Source organism: Procambarus clarkii, chromosome 14 (genome assembly GCF_040958095.1).
Source record: "Procambarus clarkii isolate CNS0578487 chromosome 14, FALCON_Pclarkii_2.0, whole genome shotgun sequence".
Classification (NCBI taxonomy): domain Eukaryota; kingdom Metazoa; phylum Arthropoda; class Malacostraca; order Decapoda; family Cambaridae; genus Procambarus; species Procambarus clarkii.
Genome location: NC_091163.1, coordinates 369,108 through 393,400, shown reverse-complemented (window position 1 = coordinate 393,400; position 24,293 = coordinate 369,108). Strand labels below are relative to the sequence as shown.

General features: G+C 46.5%; 1 protein-coding gene across 3 annotated transcripts in view; it reads left to right on the top strand.

Annotated features, from left to right (window-relative positions):
- Shc (SHC-adaptor protein) overlaps nt 1-24,293 on the top strand; it is a 221,206-nt gene that overhangs the window by 149,225 nt on the left and 47,688 nt on the right. For all 3 annotated transcript variants that reach the window (XM_069324231.1, XM_069324230.1, XM_069324229.1), the window contains exons 3-4: nt 16,750-16,820; nt 21,926-22,160. In XM_069324231.1, coding sequence (XP_069180332.1) covers nt 16,750-16,820; nt 21,926-22,160 — 306 coding nt within the window. The remainder of the gene's footprint in view (nt 1-16,749; nt 16,821-21,925; nt 22,161-24,293) is intronic.

Genomic DNA, 24,293 nt, shown 5'->3' with positions numbered 1-24,293 from the left:
GTCCCGCCCTCCCCGCCGCCCTCCCCGCCGCGCCCTCCCCGCCGCGCCCTCCCCACCGCGCCCTCCCCACCGCGCCCTCCCCACCGCGCCCTCCCCACCGCGCCCTCCCCGCCGCGCCTTCCCTGCCCCGCCTTCCCCGCCGCGCCTTCCCCGCCGCCCTCTCCGCCGCCCTCCCCGCCTTCCCTGCCGCGCCTTCCCCGCCGCGCCTTCCCCTCCGCCCTCCCCGCCGCGCCTTCCCCGCCGCGCCTTCCCCGCCGCGCCCTCCCCGCCGCCCTCCCCGCCGCGCCTTCCCTGTCCCGCCCTCCCCGCCGCGCCCTCCCCGCCGCGCCTTCCCCGCCGCGCCCTCCCCGCCGCGCCTTCCCCGCCGCGCCCTCCCCGCCGCGTCTTCCCTGCCCCGCCTTCCCCGCCGCGCCTTCCCCGCCGCCCTCCCCGCCGCGCCTTCCCCGCCGCGCCTTCCCCGCCGCGCCCTCCCCGCCGCGCCCTCCCCGCCGCGCCCTCCCCGCCGCGCCTTCCCCGCCGCGCCTTCCCCGCCGCGCCTTCCCCGCCGCGCCCTCCCCGCCGCGCCCTCCCCGCCGCGCCCTCCCCGCCGCGCCCTCCCCACCGCGCCTTCCCCGCCGCGCCCACCCCGCCGCGCCCTCCCCGCCGCGCCTTCCCCGCCGCGCCTTCCCCGCCGCCCTCCCCGCCGCCCTCCCCGCCGCGCCCTCCCCGCCGCGCCTTCCCTGCCCCGCCTTCCCCGCCGCCCTCCCCGCCGCGCCTTCCCCGCCGCGCCCTCCCCGCCGCGCCCTCCCTGCCGCGCCCTCCCCGCCGCGCCTTCTCTGCCGCCCCCTCCCCGCCGTGCCTTCCCTGCCGCGCCCTCCCCGCCGCGCACTCCCCGCCGCGCCCTCCCCGCCGCGCCCTCCCCGCCGCGCCCTCCCTGCCGCGCCCTCCCTGCCGCGCCTTCCCTGCCGCGCCCTCCCCGCCGCGCCTTCTCTGCTGCCCCCTCCCCGCCGCGCCTTCCCTGCCGCGCCCTCCCCGCCGCGCCCTCCCCGCCGCGCCTTCCCCGCTGCCCCCTCCCCGCCGCGCCTTCCCTGCTGCCCCCTCCCCGCCGCGCCTTCCCTGCTGCCCCCTCCCCGCCGCGCCTTCCCTGCTGCCCCCTCCCCGCCGCGCCTTCCCTGCCGCGCCTTCCCTGCCGCCCCCTCCCCGCCGCGCCTTCCCTGCTGCCCCCTCCCCGCCGCGCCTTCCCTGCCGCGCCCTCCCCGCCGCGCCTTCCCCGCCGCGCCCTCCCCGCCGCGCCTTCCCCGCCGCGCCTTCCCTGCCGCGCCCTCCCCGCCGCGCCCTCCCCGCCGCGCCCTCCCCGCCGCGCCTTCCCTGCTGTGCCCTCCCCGCCGCGCCCTCCCCGCCGCGCCCTCCCCGCCACGCCTTCCCTGCCGCGCCCTCCCCGCCGCGCCCTCCCCGCCGCGCCTTCCCCGCCAAGCCTTCCCTGCCGCGCCCTCCCTGCCGCGCCCTCCCTGCCGCGCTCTCCCTGCCGCGCTTTCCCCGCCGCGCCGCGCACAATCAGAGAACACTGTATAAACATCAGAGGTCCGCAGTTGTTCAACACCCTCCCAGCGAGCAATAAGAAATATTGCCGGAACAACCGCGGACATCTTCAAGAGGAAACTAGACTGTTTCCTCCAAGGAGTGCCGGACCAACCGGGCTGTGGTGGGTATGTGGGCCTGCGGGCCGCTCCAAGCAACAGCCTGGTGGACCAAACTGTCACAAGTCAAGCCTGGCCTCGGGCCGGGCTTGGGGAGTAGAAGAACTCCCAGAACCCCATCAACCAGGTATCCTCCCCGCCGCCGCGCTCTCCCTGCTGCCCACGGCGGTACTCTTGTATGTCCTCCTCCTGGGGGCGCTGCTGGGGGGACTGTACCAGTGCTGGGGGTGATAGTGGGAGGTCATGGGTAGTGGTGGGCCTAGGAGGGGCCTAGGGTAGTGGCGGGGGTCGGGGAGGGGGGGGGATCAAATATGGTGCTGGTGGGTGTCGTGGAGGTCTCGAGGGTGGTAATGGGGGTCAAGGAAGGGGGGGGGCGGATACATGACACAGGGAGAGACAGTTGACGTCGTCAGTGATAACCTGTATCCGGCAGTATCAACAACAGTCACAGTGACAGTATCAACAACAGTCACAGTGACAGTAGCAACAACAGTCGCAGTGACAGTATCAACAACAGTCACAGTATCAACAACAGTCACAGTGACAGTATCAACAACAGTCACAGTGACAGTAGCAACAACAGTCACAGAGACAGTATCAACAACAGTCACAGTGACAGTATCAACAACAGTCACAGTGACAGTATCAACAACAGCCACAGTGACAGTATCAACAACAGTCACAGTGACAGTATCAACAACAGTCACAGTGACAGTATCAACAACAGTCACAGTGACAGTATCAACAACAGTCACAGTGACAGTATTAACAACAGTCACAGTGACAGTAGCAACAACAGTCACAGTGACAGTATCAACAACAGTCACAGTGACAGTATCAACAACAGTCACAGTGACAGTATCAACAACAGTCACAGTGACAGTAGCAACAACAGTCGCAGTGACAGTATCAACAACAGTCACAGTATCAACAACAGTCACAGTGACAGTATCAACAACAGTCACAGTGACAGTATCAACAACAGTCACAGTGACAGTATCAACAACAGTCACAGTGACAGTATCAACAACAGTCACAGTGACAGTATCAACAACAGTCACAGTGACAGTATCAACAACAGTCACAGTGACAGTAGCAACAACAGTCACAGTGACAATATCAACAACAGTCACAGTGACAGTATCAACCACAGTCACAGTGACAGTATCAACCACAGTCACAGTGACAGTATCAACAACAGTCACAGTGACAGTATCAACAACAGTCACAGTGACAGTTTCAACAACAGTCAGTGACAGTATCAACAACAGTCACAGTGACAGTATCAACAACAGTCACAGTGACAGTATCAACAACAGTCACAGTGACAGTATCAACAACAGTCACAGTGACAGTAGCAACAACAGTCACAGTGACAGTATCAACAACAGTCACAGTGACAATATCAACAACAGTCACAGTGACAATATCAACAACAGTCACAGTGCCAGTATCAACAACAGTGACAGTATCAACAACAGTCACAGTGACAGTATCAACAACAGTCACAGTGACTGTATCAACAACAGTCACAGTATCAACAACAGTCACAGTGACAGTATCAACAACAGTCACAGTGACAGTATCAACAACAGTCACAGTGACAGTATCAACAACAGTCACAGTGACAGTATCAACAACAGTCACAGTGACAGTATCAACAACAGTCACAGTGACAGTATCAACAACAGTGACAGTATCAACAACATTCACAGTGACAGTATCAACAACAGTCACAGTGACAGTATCAACAACAGTCACAGTGACAGTATCAACAACAGTCACAGTGACAGTATCAACAACAGTCACAGTGACAGTATCAACAACAGTCACAGTATCAACAACAGTCACAGTGACAGTAGCAACAACAGTCACAGTGACAGTATCAACAACAGTCACAGTGACAGTATCAACAACAGTCACAGTGACAGTATCAACAACAGTCACAGTGACAGTATCAACAACAATGACAGTATCAACAACAGTGACAGTATCAACAACAGTGACAGTATCAACAACAGTCACAGTGACAGTATCAACAACAGTCACAGTGACAGTAGCAACAACAGTCACAGTGACAGTATCAACAACAGTCACAGTGACAGTAGCAACAACAGTCACAGTGACAGTAGCAACAACAGTCACAGTGACAGTAGCAACAACAGTCACAGTGACAGTAGCAACAACAGTCACAGTGACAGTAGCAACAACAGTCACAGTGACAGTAGCAACAACAGTCACAGTGACAGTATCAACAACAGTCACAGTGACAGTATCAACAACAGTCACAGTGACAGTAGCAACAACAGTCACAGTGACAGTATCAACAACAGTCACAGTGACAGTATCAACAACAGCCACAGTGACAGTAGCAACAACAGCCACAGTGACAGTAGCAACAACAGTCACAGTGACAGTATCAACAACAGTGACAGTATCAACAACAGTCACAGTGACAGTATCAACAACAGTCACAGTGACAGTATCAACAACAGTCACAGTGACAGTATCAACAACAGCCACAGTGACAGTAGCAACAACAGCCACAGTGACAGTAGCAACAACAGTCACAGTGACAGTATCAACAACAGTGACAGTGACAGTAGCAACAACAGTCACAGTGACAGTATCAACAACAGTCACAGTGACAGTATCAACAACAGTCACAGTGACAGTATCAACAACAGTCACAGTAGCAACAACAGTCACAGTGACAGTATCAACAAGTCACAGTATCAACAAGTCACAGTGACAGTATCAACAACAGTCAAAGTGACAGTAGCAACAACAGTGACAGTATCAACAACAGTCACAGTGACAGTATCAACAACAGTCACAATGACAGTATCAACAACAGTCACAGTGACAATATCAACAACAGTGACAGTATCAACAACAGCCACAGTGACAGTATCTACAACGGTCACAGTGACAGTATCAACAACAGTCACAGTGACAGTATCAACAACAGTCACAGTGACAGTATCAACAACAGTCACAGTGACAGTATCAACAACAGTCACAGTGACAGTATCAAGAACAGTGACAGTATCAACAACAGTCACAGTGACAGTATCAACAACAGTCACAGTCACAGTATCAACAACAGTGACAGTGACAGTATCAACATCAGTGACAGTGACAGTATCAACAACAGTGACAGTGACAGTATCAACAACAGTCACAGTGACAGTATCAACAACAGTCACAGTGACTATCAATAACAGTCACAGTGACAGTATCAACAACAGTCACAGTGACAGTGCCAACAACAGTCACAGTGACAGTATCAACAACAGCCACAGTGACAGTATCAACAACAGTCACATTGACAGTATCAACAACTGTCACAGTGACAGTATCAACAACATTCACAGTGACAGTATCAACAACAGTCACAGTGACAGTATCAAGAACAGCCACAGTGACAGTATCAACAACAGTCACAGTATCAACAACAGTCACCATGACAGTATCAACAACATCCACAGTGACAGTATCAACAACAGTCACAGTGATAGTATCAACAACAGCCACAGTGACAGTATCAACAACAGTGACAGTATCAACAACAGCCACAGTATCAACAACAGCCACAGTGACAGTATCAACAGTCACAGTGACAGTATCAACAACAGTCACAGTGACAGTATCAACAACAGTGACAGTATCAACAACAATCACAGTGACAGTATCAACAACAGTCACAGTGACAGTATCAACAACAGTGACAGTATCAACAACAATCACAGTGACAGTATCAACAACAGTCACAGTGACAGTATCAACAACAGCCACAGTGACAGTATCAACAACAGTCACAGTGACAGTATCAACAACAGTCACAGTGACAGTATCAACAACAGTCACAGTGACAGTATCAACAACAGTCACAGTGACAGTATCAACAACAGTCACAGTATCAACAACAGTCACAGTGACAATATCAACAACAGTCACAGTGACAGTATCAACAACAGCCACAGTGACAGTATCAACAACAGCCACAGTGACAGTATCAACAACAGTCACAGTATCAACAACAGTCACAGTGACAGTATCAACAAGTCACAGTGACAGTATCAACAACAGTCACAGTGACAGTATCAACAACAGTCACAGTGACAGTATCAACAACAGCCACAGTGACAGTATCAACAACAGCCACAGTGACAGTATTAACAAGTCACAGTGACAGTATCAACAAGTCACAGTGACAGTATCAACAAGTCACAGTATCAACAACAGTCACAGTGACAGTATCAACAACAGTCACAGTGACAGTATCAACAACAGTCACAGTGACAGTATCAACAACAGTCACAGTATCAACAACAGTCACAGTATCAACAACAGTCACAGTGACAGTATCAACAACAGTCACAGTATCAACAACAGTCACAGTGACAGTATCAACAAGTCACAGTGACAGTATCAACAACAGTCACAGTGACAGTATCAACAACAGTCACAGTGACAGTATCAACAACAGTCACAGTGACAGTATCAACAAGTCACAGTGACAGTATCAACAACAGTCACAGTGACAGTATCAACAACAGTCACAGTGACAGTATCAACAACAGTCACAGTGACAGTATCAACAACAGTCACAGTGACAGTATCAACAACAGTCACAGTATCAACAACAGTGACAGTATCAACAACAGTGACAGTGACAGTATCAACAAGTCACAGTGACAGTATCAACAACAGTCACAGTGACAGTATCAACAACAGTGACAGTATCAACAAGTCACAGTATCAACAACAGTCACAGTGACAGTATCAACAACAGTCATTGTGACAGTATCAACAACAGTCTCAGTGACATTATCAACAACAGTCACAGTGACAGTATCAACAACAGTCACAGTGACAGTATCAACAACAGTCACAGTGACAGTATCAACAACAGTCACAGTGACAGTATCAACAACAGTCACAGTGACAGTATCAACAACAGTCACAGTGACAGTATCAACAACAGTCACAGTGACAGTATCAACAACAGTCACAGTGACAGTATCAACAACAGTCACAGTGACAGTATCAACAACAGTCACAGTGACAGTATCAACAACAGTGACAGTGACAGTATCAACAAGTCACAGTGACAGTATCAACAACAGTCACAGTGACAGTATCAACAACAGTGACAGTATCAACAAGTCACAGTATCAACAACAGTCACAGTGACAGTATCAACAACAGTCATTGTGACAGTATCAACAACAGTCACAGTGACATTATCAACAACAGTCACAGTGACAGTATCAACAACAGTCACAGTGACAGTATCAACAAGTCACAGTGACAGTATCAACAACAGTGACAGTGACAGTATCAACAACAGTCACAGTGACAGTATCAACAACAGTCACAGTGACAGTATCAACAACAGTCACAGTGACAGTATCAACAACAGTCACAGTGACAGTATCAACAACAGTCACAGTGACAGTATCAACAACAGTGACAGTGACAGTATCAACAAGTCACAGTGACAGTATCAACAACAGTCACAGTGATAGTATCAACAACAGTGACAGTATCAACAAGTCACAGTATCAACAACAGTCACAGTGACAGTATCAACAACAGTCATTGTGACAGTATCAACAACAGTCACAGTGACATTATCAACAACAGTCACAGTGACAGTATCAACAACAGTCACAGTGACAGTATCAACAGCACCCTCAGCTTCGTGTCATCCTTTTCAGATGATACAAAAATCAGCATGATAATTGATACTGTAGAAGATACTGAATAAACTACAGGCAGATGTAAATAAAGTATTCGATTGGAAAACTGAAAAATAACATGATGTTTAACGGTGACAAATTCCAGGTACTGAGGTATGGTGGAAACGAGGAACATAAAGGCATCACATGGTACAGGACACAGTTAGACCTACTCATAGGAGAAAAGCTAGATGTAAAAGATCTGAGAATTATGAAATCTGACGACCTGACATTTTGTGAACATAACCGAGCAAATATAGTGGCGGCCAGGAAATGGTGAAGTTTTAGATGTAGCACGGGCTATGGTGAGCCCGTCTACCAGGAGAATGATAAATTGGATTATGAGAACGTTCACATCCAGAGACCCAACAGCAATGTTAATACTATTTAAATCACTGGTGCTGTCCCGTCTTGAGTATTGCTCAGTACTCACTTTACCATTCAGAGCAGGAGAGATATCTGAATTAGAGGGAATACAGAGAACATATACGGCACGCATAGACACGATAAAGAATCTAAATTATTGAGACCATCTCAAAGCTCTCAAAATGTACCCGCTGTAAAGGAGACGAGAAAGGTATAAAATAAAATATACATGAAAGATACTGGAGGGCCAGGTCCCAAATTTGCACAGTAGAATAACATACTGGAGGGAATGATACGGAAGGAAGTGCAGAATAGAACTATTGAGAAGTAGAGTTGACATAGGCACAATCGGAGAACACTGTCTTAACATGAGTGACCCACAGCTCTTCAACACTCTCCCAGCAAGCATTAGAAATATTGCCGTAACGAAGGTAGAAGGTATTCAAGAGGCACTTGGACAGGTTCTTGCAAGAAGTGCTGGACCAACCAGGCTGTAGTGGATATGTGGGCCTGCGGGCAGCTCCAAGCAACAGCCTGTTAGACCAAGTTATCACAAGTCGAGCCTGGCCTCACACCGGGCTCGGGGAATTATCTCCCTCTTGAGATTATCTTGAGGTAATTTCGGGGCTTAGCGTCCCCGCGGTCCGGTCCTCGACCAGGCCTTCTTTTTGTTACACACCCCCCAGGAAGCAGCCCGTAACAGCTGTCTAAATCCCAGGTACCTATTCATTGCTAGGTAACAAGGGCATCAGGGTGAAATAAACATTATGCCCATTTGTCTCCACCTCCACCGGGGATCGAACCAGGAACCTCAGGGCTGCGAATCGAAGTGCTGTCAGGCGCCCTAGGCGTCAGGCGGGGCGGGACGCCCTAGGGTGTCAGGCGGGGCGGGACGCCCTAGGGTGTCAGGCGGGGCGGGACGCCCTAGGGTGTCAGGCGGGGCGGGACGCCCTAGGGTGTCAGGCGGGGCGGGACGCCCTAGGGTGTCAGGCGGGGTAGAAGAACTAATCTGCGTTACATGGAGACAAAACACTCTCCATGTATGCCCTAGATATGTTGCTGCACTAGTTGACAGCTGACCCATGTTGCTGCACTAGTTGACAGCTGACCCATGTTGCTGCACTAGTTGACAGCTGACCCATGTTGCTGCACTAGTTGACAACTGACCCATGTTGCTGCACTAGTTGACAGCTGACCCATGTTGCTGCTCTAGTTGACAGCTGACCCATGTTGCTGCACTAGTTGACAACTGACCCATGTTGCTGCACTAGTTGACAGCTGACCCATGTTGCTGCTCTAGTTGACAGCTGACCCATGTTGCTGCACTAGTTGACAACTGACCCATGTTGCTGCTCTAGTTGACAACTGACCCATGTTGCTGCACTAGTTGACAACTGACCCATGTTGCTGCTCTAGTTGACAACTGACCCATGTTGCTGCACTAGTTGACAACTGACCCATGTTGCTGCTCTAGTTGACAACTGACCCATGTTGCTGCAGTAGTTGACAACTGACCCATGTTGCTGCACTAGTTGACAGCTGACCCATGTTGCTGCTCTAGTTGACAGCTGACCCATGTTGCTGCTCTAGTTGACAGCTGACCCATGTTGCTGCTCTAGTTGACAGCTGACCCATGTTGCTGCTCTAGTTGACAACTGACCCATGTTGCTGCTCTAGTTGACAGCTGACCCATGTTGCTGCACTAGTTGACAGCTGACCCATGTTGCTGCTCTAGTTGACAGCTGACCCATGTTGCTGCACTAGTTGACAGCTGATCCATGTTGCTGCACTAGTTGACAACTGACCCATGTTGCTGCTCTAGTTGACAGCTGACCCATGTTGCTGCACTAGTTGACAACTGACCCATGTTGCTGCTCTAGTTGACAGCTGACCCATGTTGCTGCTCTAGTTGACAGCTGACCCATGTTGCTGCTCTAGTTGACAGCTGACCCATGTTGCTGCACTAGTTGACAACTGACCCATGTTGCTGCACTAGTTGACAACTGACCCATGTTGCTGCACTAGTTGACAGCTGACCCATGTTGCTGCACTAGTTGACAGCTGACCCATGTTGCTGCTCTAGTTGACAGCTGACCCATGTTGCTGCACTAGTTGACAGCTGACCCATGTTGCTGCACTAGTTGACAGCTGACCCATGTTGCTGCTCTAGTTGACAGCTGACCCATGTTGCTGCACTAGTTGACAGCTGACCCATGTTGCTGCACTAGTTGACAACTGACCCATGTTGCTGCTCTAGTTGACAGCTGACCCATGTTGCTGCACTAGTTGACAACTGACCCATGTTGCTGCTCTAGTTGACAGCTGACCCATGTTGCTGCTCTAGTTGACAGCTGACCCATGTTGCTGCTCTAGTTGACAGCTGACCCATGTTGCTGCACTAGTTGACAACTGACCCATGTTGCTGCACTAGTTGACAACTGACCCATGTTGCTGCAGTAGTTGACAGCTGACCCATGTTGCTGCACTAGTTGACAACTGACCCATGTTGCTGCAGTAGTTGACAGCTGACCCATGTTGCTGCACTAGTTGACAACTGACCCATGTTGCTGCACTAGTTGACAACTGACCCATGTTGCTGCACTAGTTGACAACTGACCCATGTTGCTGCACTAGTTGACAACTGACCCATGTTGCTGCAGTAGTTGACAGCTGACCCATGTTGCTGCACTAGTTGGCAACTGACCCATGTTGCTGCACTAGTTGACAGCTGACCCATGTTGCTGCACTAGTTGACAACTGACCCATGTTGCTGCACTAGTTGACAACTGACCCATGTTGCTGCAGTAGTTGACAGCTGACCCATGTTGCTGCACTAGTTGACAACTGACCCATGTTGCTGCACTAGTTGACAGCTGACCCATGTTGCTGCACTAGTTGACAACTGACCCATGTTGCTGCACTAGTTGACAGCTGACCCATGTTGCTGCACTAGTTGACAACTGACCCATGTTGCTGCACTAGTTGACAACTGACCCATGTTGCTGCACTAGTTGACAACTGACCCATGTTGCTGCACTAGTTGACAACTGACCCATGTTGCTGCACTAGTTGACAACTGACCCATGTTGCTGCACTAGTTGACAGCTGACCCATGTTGCTGCACTAGTTGACAGCTGACCCATGTTGCTGCACTAGTTGACAACTGATCCATGTTGCTGCACTAGTTGACAACTGACCCATGTTGCTGCACTAGTTGACAACTGACCCATGTTGCTGCACTAGTTGACAACTGACCCATGTTGCTGCACTAGTTTACAACTGACCCATGTTGCTGCACTAGTTGACAGCTGACCCATGTTGCTGCACTAGTTGACAGCTGACCCATGTTGCTGCACTAGTTGACAACTGACCCATGTTGCTGCACTAGTTGACAACTGACCCATGTTGCTGCAGTAGTTGACAACTGACCCATGTTGCTGCAGTAGTTGACAACTGACCCATGTTGCTGCACTAGTTGACAACTGACCCATGTTGCTGCACTAGCTGACAACTGACCCATGTTGCTGCACTAGTTGACAACTGACCCATGTTGCTGCAGTAGTTGACAACTGACCCATGTTGCTGCACTAGTTGACAACTGACCCATGTTGCTGCTCTAGTTGACAACTGACCCATGTTGCTGCTCTAGTTGACAGCTGACCCATGTTGCTGCACTAGTTGACAACTGACCCATGTTGCTGCTCTAGTTGACAACTGACCCATGTTGCTGCACTAGTTGACAACTGACCCATGTTGCTGCTCTAGGTTGACAAACTGACCCATGTTGCTGCAGTAGTTGACAGCTGACCCATGTTGCTGCACTAGTTGGCAACTGACCCATGTTGCCTGCACTAGTTGACAGCTGACCCATGTTGCTGCACTAGTTGACAACTGACCCATGTTGCTGCACTAGTTGACAACTGACCCATGTTGCTGCAGTAGTTGACAGTGACCATGTTGCTGCACTAGTTGACAACTGACCCATGTTGCTGCACTAGTTGACAGCTGACCCATGTTGCTGCACTAGTTGACAACTGACCCATGTTGCTGCACTAGTTGACAGCTGACCCATGTTGCTGGCAACTAGTTGACAACTGACCCATGTTGCTGCACTAGTTTGACAACTGACCCATGTTTGCTGCACTAGTTGACAACTGACCCATGTTGCTGCACTAGTTGACAACTGACCCATGTTGCTGCACTAGTTGACAACTGACCCATGTTGCTGCACTAGTTGACAGCTGACCCATGTTGCTGCACTAGTGGACAGCTGTACCCATGTTGCTGCACTAGTTGACAACTGACCCATGTTGCTGCACTAGTTGACAACTGACCCATGTTGCTGCATCTAGTTGACAACGACCCATGTTGCTGCACTAGTTGACAACTGACCCATGTTGCTGCAGTAGTTGACAGCTGACCCATGTTGCCTGCACTAGTTGGCAACTGGACCCCATGTTGCTGCCACCTAGTTGACAGCTGACCCATGTTGCTGCACTAGTGACAACTGACCCCTGTTGCTGCACTAGTTGACAACTGACCCATGTTGCTGCAGTAGTTGACAGCTGACCATGTTGCCTGCAATAGTTGACAACTGACCCATGTTGCTGCCACTAGTTGAAAGCTGACCCATGTTGCTGCACTAGTTGACAACTGACCCATGGTTGCTGCACTAGTTGACAGCGACCCATGTTGCTGCCACTAGTTGACAACTGACCCATGTTGCTGCACTAGTTGACAACTGACCCATGTTGCTGCACTAGTGACAACTGACCCATGTTGCTGCACTAGTTGACATACTGACCCATGTTGCTGCACTAGTTGACAGCTGACCCATGTTGCTGCACTAGTTGACAACTGACCCATGTTGCTGCACTAGTTGACAGCTGACCCATGTTGCTGCACTAGTTGACAACTGACCCATGTTGCTGCACTAGTTGACAACTGACCCATGTTGCTGCACTAGTTGACAACTGACCCATGTTGCTGCACTAGTTGACAACTGACCCATGTTGCTGCACTAGTTGACAACTGACCCATGTTGCTGCACTAGTTGACAGCTGACCCATGTTGCTGCACTAGTTGACAGCTGACCCATGTTGCTGCACTAGTTGACAACTGACCCATGTTGCTGCACTAGTTGACAACTGACCCATGTTGCTGCACTAGTTGACAACTGACCCATGTTGCTGCACTAGTTGACAACTGACCCATGTTGCTGCACTAGTTGACAACTGACCCATGTTGCTGCACTAGTTGACAGCTGACCCATGTTGCTGCACTAGTTGACAGCTGACCCATGTTGCTGCACTAGTTGACAACTGACCCATGTTGCTGCACTAGTTGACAACTGACCCATGTTGCTGCAGTAGTTGACAACTGACCCATGTTGCTGCAGTAGTTGACAACTGACCCATGTTGCTGCACTAGTTGACAACTGACCCATGTTGCTGCACTAGCTGACAACTGACCCATGTTGCTGCACTAGTTGACAACTGACCCATGTTGCTGCACTAGTTGACAACTGACCCATGTTGCTGCACTAGTTGACAACTGACCCATGTTGCTGCTACTAGTTGACAACTGACCCATGTTGCTGCTCTAGTTGACAGCTGACCCATGTTGCTGCACTAGTTGACAACTGACCCATGTTGCTGCTCTAGTTGACAACTGACCCATGTTGCTGCACTAGTTGACAACTGACCCATGTTGCTGCTCTAGTTGACAACTGACCCATGTTGCTGCAGTAGTTGACAACTGACCCATGTTGCTGCACTAGTTGACAACTGACCCATGTTGCTGCAGTAGTTGACAACTGACCCATGTTGCTGCAGTAGTTGACAACTGACCCATGTTGCTGCTCTAGTTGACAACTGACCCATGTTGCTGCAGTAGTTGACAACTGACCCATGTTGCTGCACTAGTTGACAACTGACCCATGTTGCTGCACTAGTTGACAACTGACCCATGTTGCTGCACTAGTTGACAACTGACCCATGTTGCTGCACTAGTTGACAACTGACCCATGTTGCTGCACTAGTTGACAACTGACCCATGTTGCTGCACTAGTTGACAACTGACCCATGTTGCTGCACTAGTTGACAACTGACCCATGTTGCTGCACTAGTTGATAACTGACCCATGTTGCTGCACTAGTTGACAACTGACCCATGTTGCTGCACTAGTTGACAGCTGACCCATGTTGCTGCACTAGTTGACAACTGACCCATGTTGCTGCACTAGTTGACAGCTGACCCATGTTGCTGCACTAGTTGACAACTGACCCATGTTGCTGCACTAGTTGACAACTGACCCATGTTGCTGCACTAGTTGACAACTGACCCATGTTGCTGCACTAGTTGACAACTGACCCATGTTGCTGCACTAGTTGACAACTGACCCATGTTGCTGCACTAGTTGACAGCTGACCCATGTTGCTGCACTAGTTGACAGCTGACCCATGTTGCTGCACTAGTTGACAACTGACCCATGTTGCTTGCACTAGTTGACAACTGACCCATGTTGCTTGCACTAGTTGACAACTGACCCATGTTGCTGCACTAGTTGACAACTGACCCATGTTGCTGCACTAGTTGACAACTGACCCATGTTGCTGCACTAGTTGACAGCTGACCCATGTTGCTGCACTAGTTGACAGCTGACCCATGTTGCTGCACTAGTTGACAACTGACCCATGTTGCTGCACTAGTTGACAACTGACCCATGTTGCTGCAGTAGTTGACAACTGACCCATGTTGCTGCAGTAGTTGACAACTGACCCATGTTGCTGCACTAGTTGACAACTGACCCATGTTGCTGCACTAGCTGACAACTGACCCATGTTGCTGCACTAGTTGACAACTGACCCATGTTGCTGCAGTAGTTGACAACTGACCCATGTTGCTGCACTAGTTGACAACTGACCCATGTTGCTGCTCTAGTTGACAACTGACCCATGTTGCTGCTCTAGTTGACAGCTGACCCATGTTGCTGCACTAGTTGACAACTGACCCATGTTGCTGCTCTAGTTGACAACTGACCCATGTTGCTGCACTAGTTGACAACTGACCCATGTTGCTGCTCTAGTTGACAACTGACCCATGTTGCTGCAGTAGTTGACAACTGACCCATGTTGCTGCACTAGTTGACAACTGACCCATGTTGCTGCAGTAGTTGACAACTGACCCATGTTGCTGCAGTAGTTGACAACTGACCCATGTTGCTGCTCTAGTTGACAACTGACCCATGTTGCTGCAGTAGTTGACAACTGACCCATGTTGCTGCACTAGTTGACAACTGACCCATGTTGCTGCACTAGTTGACAACTGACCCATGTTGCTGCACTAGTTGACAACTGACCCATGTTGCTGCACTAGTTGACAACTGACCCATGTTGCTGCACTAGTTGACAACTGACCCATGTTGCTGCACTAGTTGACAACTGACCCATGTTGCTGCACTAGTTGACAACTGACCCATGTTGCTGCACTAGTTGACAACTGACCCATGTTGCTGCACTAGTTGACAACTGACCCATGTTGCTGCTCTAGTTGACAACTGACCCATGTTGCTGCACTAGTTGACAGCTGACCCATGTTGCTGCTCTAGTTGACAACTGACCCATGTTGCTGCACTAGTTGACAACTGACCCATGTTGCTGCACTAGTTGACAACTGACCCATGTTGCTGCTCTAGTTGACAACTGACCCATGTTGCTGCACTAGTTGACAACTGACCCATGTTGCTGCACTAGTTGACAGCTGACCCATGTTGCTGCTCTAGTTGACAACTGACCCATGTTGCTGCTCTAGTTGACAACTGACCCATGTTGCTGCTCTAGTTGACAACTGACCCATGTTGCTGCACTAGTTGACAACTGACCCATGTTGCTGCTCTAGTTGACAACTGACCCATGTTGCTGCAGTAGTTGACAGCTGACCCATGTTGCTGCTCTAGTTGACAACTGACCCATGTTGCTGCAGTAGTTGACAGCTGACCCATGTTGCTGCAGTAGTTGACAACTGACCCATGTTGCTGCACTAGTTGACAACTGACCCATGTTGCTGGACCAACTAACAATGACTCGTGTTGCTTTGCAAGAATGTAAAAATACCAATATTATGTAATGTCACAAACCCCAATGTACATTGTAAATAAATAAATCACTAAATAAATAAATAAAATAAATAAGTAATGTATAGTGTGAATGATACCTTCAGAATATTGTGTGAATGATACCTTCAGAATATTGTGTGAATGATACCTTCAGAATATTGTGTGAATGCCTTCAATATACTGTATGAACAACCCATCCTCCGGTTTTGATAGTTCCTAATGTGACGGCCGTCAGTGATCACGATTTTGTACGTTGTACTTAGGTTTTAGATAGTATACTGACAAGTAAGAAATTCTTTAAAAAAAAATGAAGTTAAAAAACAAGCTTAAATATTCCTAGGGGCCTAGTATAGCACATATATGCACTATATTAGGCGTCAGATATTGTGAATGAAGGTTTGGTTAGTTTAGTTTGTCAAAGCAACACAAAAAATAGTTTTCCGGTTTGTCCAACTCGGTAGCTCAGATTTCTACTTTTGTTGTACGTCGGTATAGTATATACCCGCCAAACACACACCGAAACTACGACGTTGGTACAACGTTCGAACAAGTTTTAACACTTCCTAACCAGTTATAACACCCAATATAGCAAGTTGTAACAACGTTCTAATACGTCATAAACACGTTAAGCCAAGATGTAACAACTTTATTACAAGTTGTAACAAGCGGAAAATAGAGACAGTTTCGGTTTGTGTTTCCAGGGTATATATGATGGTCCTGATCGTTACCCTAAGTACAGTACTACCAAAACAGTAGGAAGGGCTGGTGTGAATGATACAGTGCAAATATACTGTAAGGCTAAATTATTCTCTTTTTGTATTATTGATGTATTTCTTTCTTTGCAGTATATTGGTTGCCTAGAAGTGAACACGTCTATGAAAAGCTTAAACTTTGACACCAGATCATTAATTGCAAAGTAAGTTTGTTTTATTTTTTGTCTTGAAACATTGTGTTTGGATATAATAATACGGTGGTACTTTTGTTTACGATTTTAATCCGTTCCATGAGAAATGTCGTAAACCAACAAATCGTAAACTCGTACAAATTTTCCTATAAAAAATAATGTAAATTGAATAAATCTGTTCACACACACACACCCAAAATTATTAACTTAAAAATACATTTTATACAAAATACTACTCATATTTTTTGCTATACTGTAAAGGTACCTTACCAAACAAGAGTACCTTGGACTCTTGTTTGCGTATGGAAGACGGTGAGATTGGGGGGGGGGGAGATGTTAATGTTTGGAAGGGGGAGTCCCCCCTTCTTTTATAACATCAGGCACTGATGCCATTTCTGGGGTACTCTCTCTCTCTCTCACACACATTTTGCAGGCATACCACTAGGACCTGGTTGTGGCTCACTGCTTGTTTGTCTCATTAAAAACCTGTCTATAGAAACTTGTTTTTCCCTATGTCTTAACACTTGTCTGTAGTGAGACATCTTCTTGATAGTAGGTGCAGTTTGCATGAAGGGTTTGTCCTCCCGGTGACTGCACATCTCTTGTTTATCTTCTATCGTCATCCTCACAACTATTATTTTAGGTTGAACTTCACCACTGACATTCTTGGAACCCTTGGTGTGATATATATAATAAGAACTTTTATGTTCAGAAGCCAAAAAAGCAGAAAAACAATGAAATTCTTTACAAAGAATTTAAGCGCGATCGTCACTATGAGGGAAACATTGGTAAACACTGAACGTGCCTCGCCCAGCAGAACCATGCGCTTGCCCGACCCATACAAGTATGTATCAACAGACGAATTGTGTTCCAAGGCAAACTTCGTACATCAATTAAAATTTTACGATGAATTTGACATAAGTAGTACAGTAACAGCATACAGAGATCCTTTGAATTGGAGATAACCTGAGTTATCTCTGGTTGAGATGACTTGACCCTGACTTGACTTGATGTGACTTGACTCAAAAGACTTGAACCAGAGATAAGAATTTGACGTAAGAGTGTGCAAAGATCCTTTACTGCTAGAATCCACTTGGTAAAACATCCAAACTATTAGGACTGACTAAAATGACAAATCTGTATTCTCTTGAGCGCAGGTGGGAGAGATACATAATAATTTACACATGGAAAATAGTAGAGGGGTTGGTCTGCCAAACCTACCCACAGAAATAACACCCCATGAGACCAGAAGGCATGGCAGGATGTGCAGAATACCCCCGTTGAATAGCAGAGACGCAATAGGTACTCTGAGAGAGAACTCTTATCAACATCAGAGGCCCGGGACTGTTCAACACGCTTCCACTACACATAAGGAGTATAACTGGCCGACCCCTCAATTTTCAAAAGAGAACTTGATAAGCACCTCCGAAGGATACCTGATCAACCAAGCTGTGACTCATATGTCAGGAGGCATGCAGCCGCATCCAACAGTCTTGTTAACCAGTCCAGCAACAAGGAGGCCTAATCGAGGACCGGGCCATGAGGACGCTAAGCCCTGAAATCATCTCAAGGTAGCCTCAAGGCCAAGGTAAAGTAACGTCGTATGCCAAAAAAATCGTTATCTAGGGCAGTCATAAACCAAGGTACCACTGTAATTAAGTTACAGTGGTCATCCCATTAACATCACGTTAATGTGATGTACCAATGAGTAAATCAATAGGATCCATGAGAAGGCTTTAGAATCGCTCACTTGGTTCTGTCAAGCAAACACCCTAGACCCCTACACCACGACTTGATCAGAAGCAATCCAACATGGGATTTCATCTTTAAGGGGTCCTGAGGCTATAAGCCAAAGTGCATGGGGGCAGTGTGTAAAATCTTGATTGGGATTCAATTGGAAGCCTGAGGACCCCTAGAGGATTCAATGGAATCTCAGCTTACATTGCTTTTTACCATGTCAGGGTGTAGTGGTCTAGGGCATTTGCTTGGGAGTATCAAGTGAGCGGGTTTGAATTCTCCTCTTGGTTACTTCTGATTTTCTCAATATTAATAATAATACTGTATTATTATTATTATTATTATTATTATTATTATTATTATTATTATTATTATTATTATTATTATTTAATTGTCATGCACACTTCCATGGAAATAAACATTTCATTCACCTGGGCTCTAGGAGACCCAAACCACGGACCCCATACATGTGAGTCAGAGGCTTTGGAATCTTTCCTTATTAAGACTATTCGCAGCTGAGTGGATACAGCCTCTGCCTCACACGCGTGGGATCTGTGGTTCGAGTCACACAGAGAGGCCAGGTGAATGAAATGTTTATTATAATTAATATTATTAACATGCAGAAATCACATTAAGAAAATTCACTAGGAGTATAAATGGATGCGATCCTATGACCCTGGAATTGCCAGTTGTGTACTCTACTAGACCAATGCTGACTTGTCAATGTCATGTAACCAGATTTCTACTGAAATCACAAGAATTGCTTGTGGGTCATATGTAAAAACCTGGACTGACTTCAGTAGGGGCCTCCAGACTTCCTGTGATTTCAGTAGAAATCCGGTTGTATGACTTTTACAAGCCACGGTAGTCTAGTGATAGAGTACACAGCTGGCAATGCCGGTGTCATATATTTGCATTCACCTATAGTCTTAGTGGACTTTCTCATTATTATTACCTGTATTATTATTTTTATTGTGAGAATCCATTAGGACAATGAGGTCAAATCCAGGGATCCCATCAAATGGTTGTACTCTTCAAATCACTTGTGCTGTCCTGTCTTGAATACTGTTCAGTACTCACTCCCCCCCCCCCTTCAAAGCAGGAAAGATTGCAGAAAGTGGGAGTACAGAGAACATACACAGCATACATAGATGCGATAAAGCACCTAAAATATTGAGATCATCTCAAAGCCCTCCAAATGTACAGTACTCGCTAGATAGACGACGAGAGAGAGATCAAATAATATACACATGGAAAATACTGGAGGGCCAGGTCCCAAATCTACACAGTATAATAACAACATATTGGAGTGAACGATATGGAAGAAAATGCAGAATAGAACCAGTGAAGAGCAGGGGTGCCATAGGCACAATCAGAGAGAACTGTATAAGCATCAGAAGTCCGCGGCTGTTCAACATCCTCCCAGCGAGCATAAGAAATATTGTTGGAACAACAGTGGACATCTTCAAGAGAAAACTAAATAGTTTTCTTCAAGGAGTGCCGGACCAACCGGGCTGTGGTGGGTATGTGGGCCTGCGGGCCGCTCCAAGCAACAGCCTGGTTGACTAAGCTCTCACAAGTCAAGCCTGGCCTCGAGCTAGGCTTAGGGAGTAGAAAAACTCCCAGAACCCCATCAAGCAGGTGGGTGCGAACCTACGACCTTGGCATTGCCAGCCACATACTCTACCACTAGACAAGCGCTGACTTGTAATAGTCATACAAGTCAGCGTTGGCATAGTGGTACAGTAGAGTTTGCGGCTGACAACGCCAAAGTTGTAGGTTTGCGCCCACCTCATTGCCCTAGTTTTCTCATTGATATATATATCATGACCAGACCACACACTAGAAGGTGAAGGGACGACGACGTTCCGACTTGAGAATGGTCCAGGACGGACCAAAACGTCGTCGTCCCTTCACCTTCTAGTGTGTAATTACCTAAGTGTAATTACCTAAGTGTAGTTACAGGATGAGAGCTACGCTCGTGGTGTCCCGTCTTCCCAGCACTCTGTCATATAACGTTTTAAAACTACTGACGGTCTTGGCCTCCACCACCTTCTCACCTAACTTGTTCCAACCGTCTACCACTCTGTTTGCGAAAGTGAATTTTCTTATATTTCTTCGGCATCTGTGTTTAGCTATTTTAAATCTATGACCTCTTGTTCTTAAAGTTCCAGGTCTCAGGAAATCTTCCCTATCGATTTTATCAATTCCTGTTACTATTTTGTATGTAGTGATCATATCACCTCTCTTTCTTCTGTCTTCTAGTTTTGGCATATTTAATGCCACTAACCTCTCCTCATAGCTCTTGCCCTTCAGTTCTGGGAGCCACTTAGTAGCATGTCTTTGCACCTTTTCCAGTTTGTTGATGTGCTTCTTAAGATATGGGCACCACACGACCGCTGCATATTCTAGCTTTGGCCTAACAAAAGTCATGAACAATTTCTTTAGTATATTGCCATCCATGTATTTATGAGCAATTCTGAAGTTAGAAAGCGTGGCATAGGCTCCTCGCACAATATTCTTTATGTGGTCCTCAGGTGATAGTTTTCTATCTAGAACCACCCCTAGATCTCTTTCTTTATCAGAATTCTTTTAAGATTTCTCACATAATATATAGGTTGAGTGGGGTCTATGTTCTCCTATTCCACATTTCATAACATGGCATTTATTAACATTAAATTCCATTTGCCAAGTGGTGCTCCATATACTTATTTTGTCCAGGTCATCTTGAAGGGCATGACAATCATCTAAGTTTCTTATCCTTCCTATTATCTTAGCATTATCAGCAAACATGTTCATATAATTCTGTATACCAACTGGTAGATCATTTATGTAGACAATAAACATCACTGGTGCAAGAACTGAACCCTGTGGTACTCCACTTGTGACATTTCTCCAGTCCGATACATTGCCTCTGATCACTGCCCTCATTTTTCTGTCAGAAAATTTTTCTGGTCATCATACTTTAGCCACGTTATTGTGACTCATCGCCTGCAAATTTATATATATCATGTTATTGTGATGTGTGTGTGATTATTATTATTATTTTATTAGTAATAATAATTATAATAATAATAATAATAATAATAATAATAATAATAATAATAATACAGTAATAATAATAATAATGGTAATTGGTAATTTATACTGGCATCCCTGTGTTGTGTAGAGATTCAGTGGCACTAAAATGTAACAAATATTCGATAAATGTCATGGTAAACATTTTATATTTATTTTATAGATTTAGTTTTGGTTTAACCTGTGTTGGTATTTGTGTATTGTGTTTATGCCTGATTATCATTGCTAGGTAAAACATTGTTGTTTCTAATTATAACCACTTCTTTCAATGCTTTGACTTAATGATTTGAAATGGTCAACAGAGAATGCATCAGTAAAGTGTGTGAAGCAGCAGGTCTGAAGACTGCAGACCGTAAAAGAAAGGTAGTGAAGACAATCAGCCGGATCCTGGGGGAGCGACCGATGATGGAGCATGCTGGCAGCAATGTGAATCTGACGATAACGAGCACCGCACTAACACTGACGATACTCGAGTCGGGTCAAGTGGTTGCTTGTCATGACATGCCAAATATATCTTTTGCTTCAGGTGGAGACCCGGTAAGGTGACCTTATTTGAAAGTCAGTTTATTTAATGGTAAAATCAAATATTAGAGTTTTCAATTATCCAAATATTTAAATAATTCACTTTAAAGGGTTTCTGCAATATCTGGGAAATACTTACATGAATCATATTAAGTTCAAAATACATTTCATACCTAATTCAAACTCTTAATACTAACATGTACAGGTTAGTGGCGGCCAGAATTTACCTAGTGTTATTGAACTATGTTGTCAGATTTTAGAACAAATTTAACACACAAGTTTGGCTGGAACAATTTACAAAGCAGATCTTAATAACAAATATGTGTAGTCAAACTAACATTTTTACATATATTGTGTTACATGCAGATTTTCAAAATAGTCTTAATTGACAAATGATATCGCAGCAAATTTTTCACTAGAGACATTTTTTCTTCTGCAAGAATGATTAAAGTTATTAAATTTAAACTTAAGTCTTACTCATATGATATAGTAGAGAAAAATTTCTTAATTATAACACTAATGGCTTTAAAGTTACAAAATCTGCTTACGGAATTTTCAGTGCGAGAAATTGATGTGCGCCTCTGGTCTGTATCTCAGAATGCAACATATTGAATTACTTAAGTGTTGTTGTGTGTGTTACTTAGTGTTACTGTATATAATTAACCATCTTCATTTTCAGCTATTAGGCTGTTACCTAGCAGTAAAATAGGTACCTGGGTGTTAGTCAGCTGTCACGGGCTGCTTCCTGGGGGTGGAGGCCTGGTCGAGGACCGGGCCGCAGGGACACTAAAGCCCCGAAATCATCTCAAGATAGCTCAAGAAGATAGGCCTCATTGTGGCAATTTAAATATGTACAATGGCCCCCCTCCATTTACAAATTTAATCCATTCCCAGAGACGGTTCGTAACCCGAAAATTCGCAACCCAAAGTGAATTTCCCATAAGAAATAATGTAAATTGAATTAATCCATTCTACACTCAAAAAAATATTAAGTTCAAAATACATTTCATACCTAATTCACACAAATATTTAGTACTATAGTATGTATAAGTTATAGCTTACCTTTATTGAGGACTTGTTGGCGTATGGAAGATGGTGAGGAGGGGGGGGGCAAGGAGGAGAGTTGTTAGTATTTAGAAGGGGGAGTCCTCCTTCCATTATAACATCAGGCAGTGATGTCTTCTCTGGGGTACTCTCTCTCTCCTATGTTTTGTAGGAATGCCACTAGAACCTGGTTGTGGCTCACTGCTTGTTTTTCTCACTAAAAACCTTTCAGGTAGATTTGTTTTCCCCTACGTTGTAATACTTGTCTGTAGTGAGGCTCAGTGAGGCAAAAAGATTAATGCAACGGCCTACTACAGCTTGCTCTGGGTGAGTTGTTTCAACAAAAGTTTGCATTTCTTCCCATAGTCTACACCACCTCTTAATTGTTGAGGAAGAAACATTCTGTGCTGCCTCCTCCTTCCCTGAAGAAATTTCCTCAGCTGTCTCTTGTTGCTGCTCCTTGTAAAAGGCTAGGAGTTCTTCAGTGGTCAGTTCTTCACTGTGTTTCTCCACCAACTCATAATACACAACACACACAACTCTCACAACACTGTGAATGCCACTTCTTTTTCTAAATTTCTCAAACCATTCCTGCTCGCCTTAAACACTTTTGTATCTGCATCACTCAAACCACACGTGAAGGGACGTCGACTTCACTTTCACGTGAAGAAAATGAAGGGACGACAACGTTTCTGTCTGTCCTGGACCATTCTCAAGTCAGTTGTGAGTATGTGACATTCTCAAGTCGGCACAACCGACTTGAGAATGGTCCAGGACGGACCAAAATGTCATCGTCCCTTCACTTTCTAGTGTGTGGTTTGGTCAACATATTTCAGCCACATTATTGTGACTCCTCGTCTGCATCTGCATCACTCATTCCAGGGGTTTTCTTTAAAAGGTCACCACCTTTTTCATAAATGATAGCCTCTGAAACACTATCACCTGCTAACTCCTTGTTGTGTATCCAAATTAATAACATTATTTCAACATCCTCAAGTGTATGTGTTCTTTGTTTCGTAATTGTTGATATGCTTTTTGCCACTTTAGCACTCATAATGTCCTTTTTCTTAGCAATTACAGCGCATATCATTGACATAGATTTGT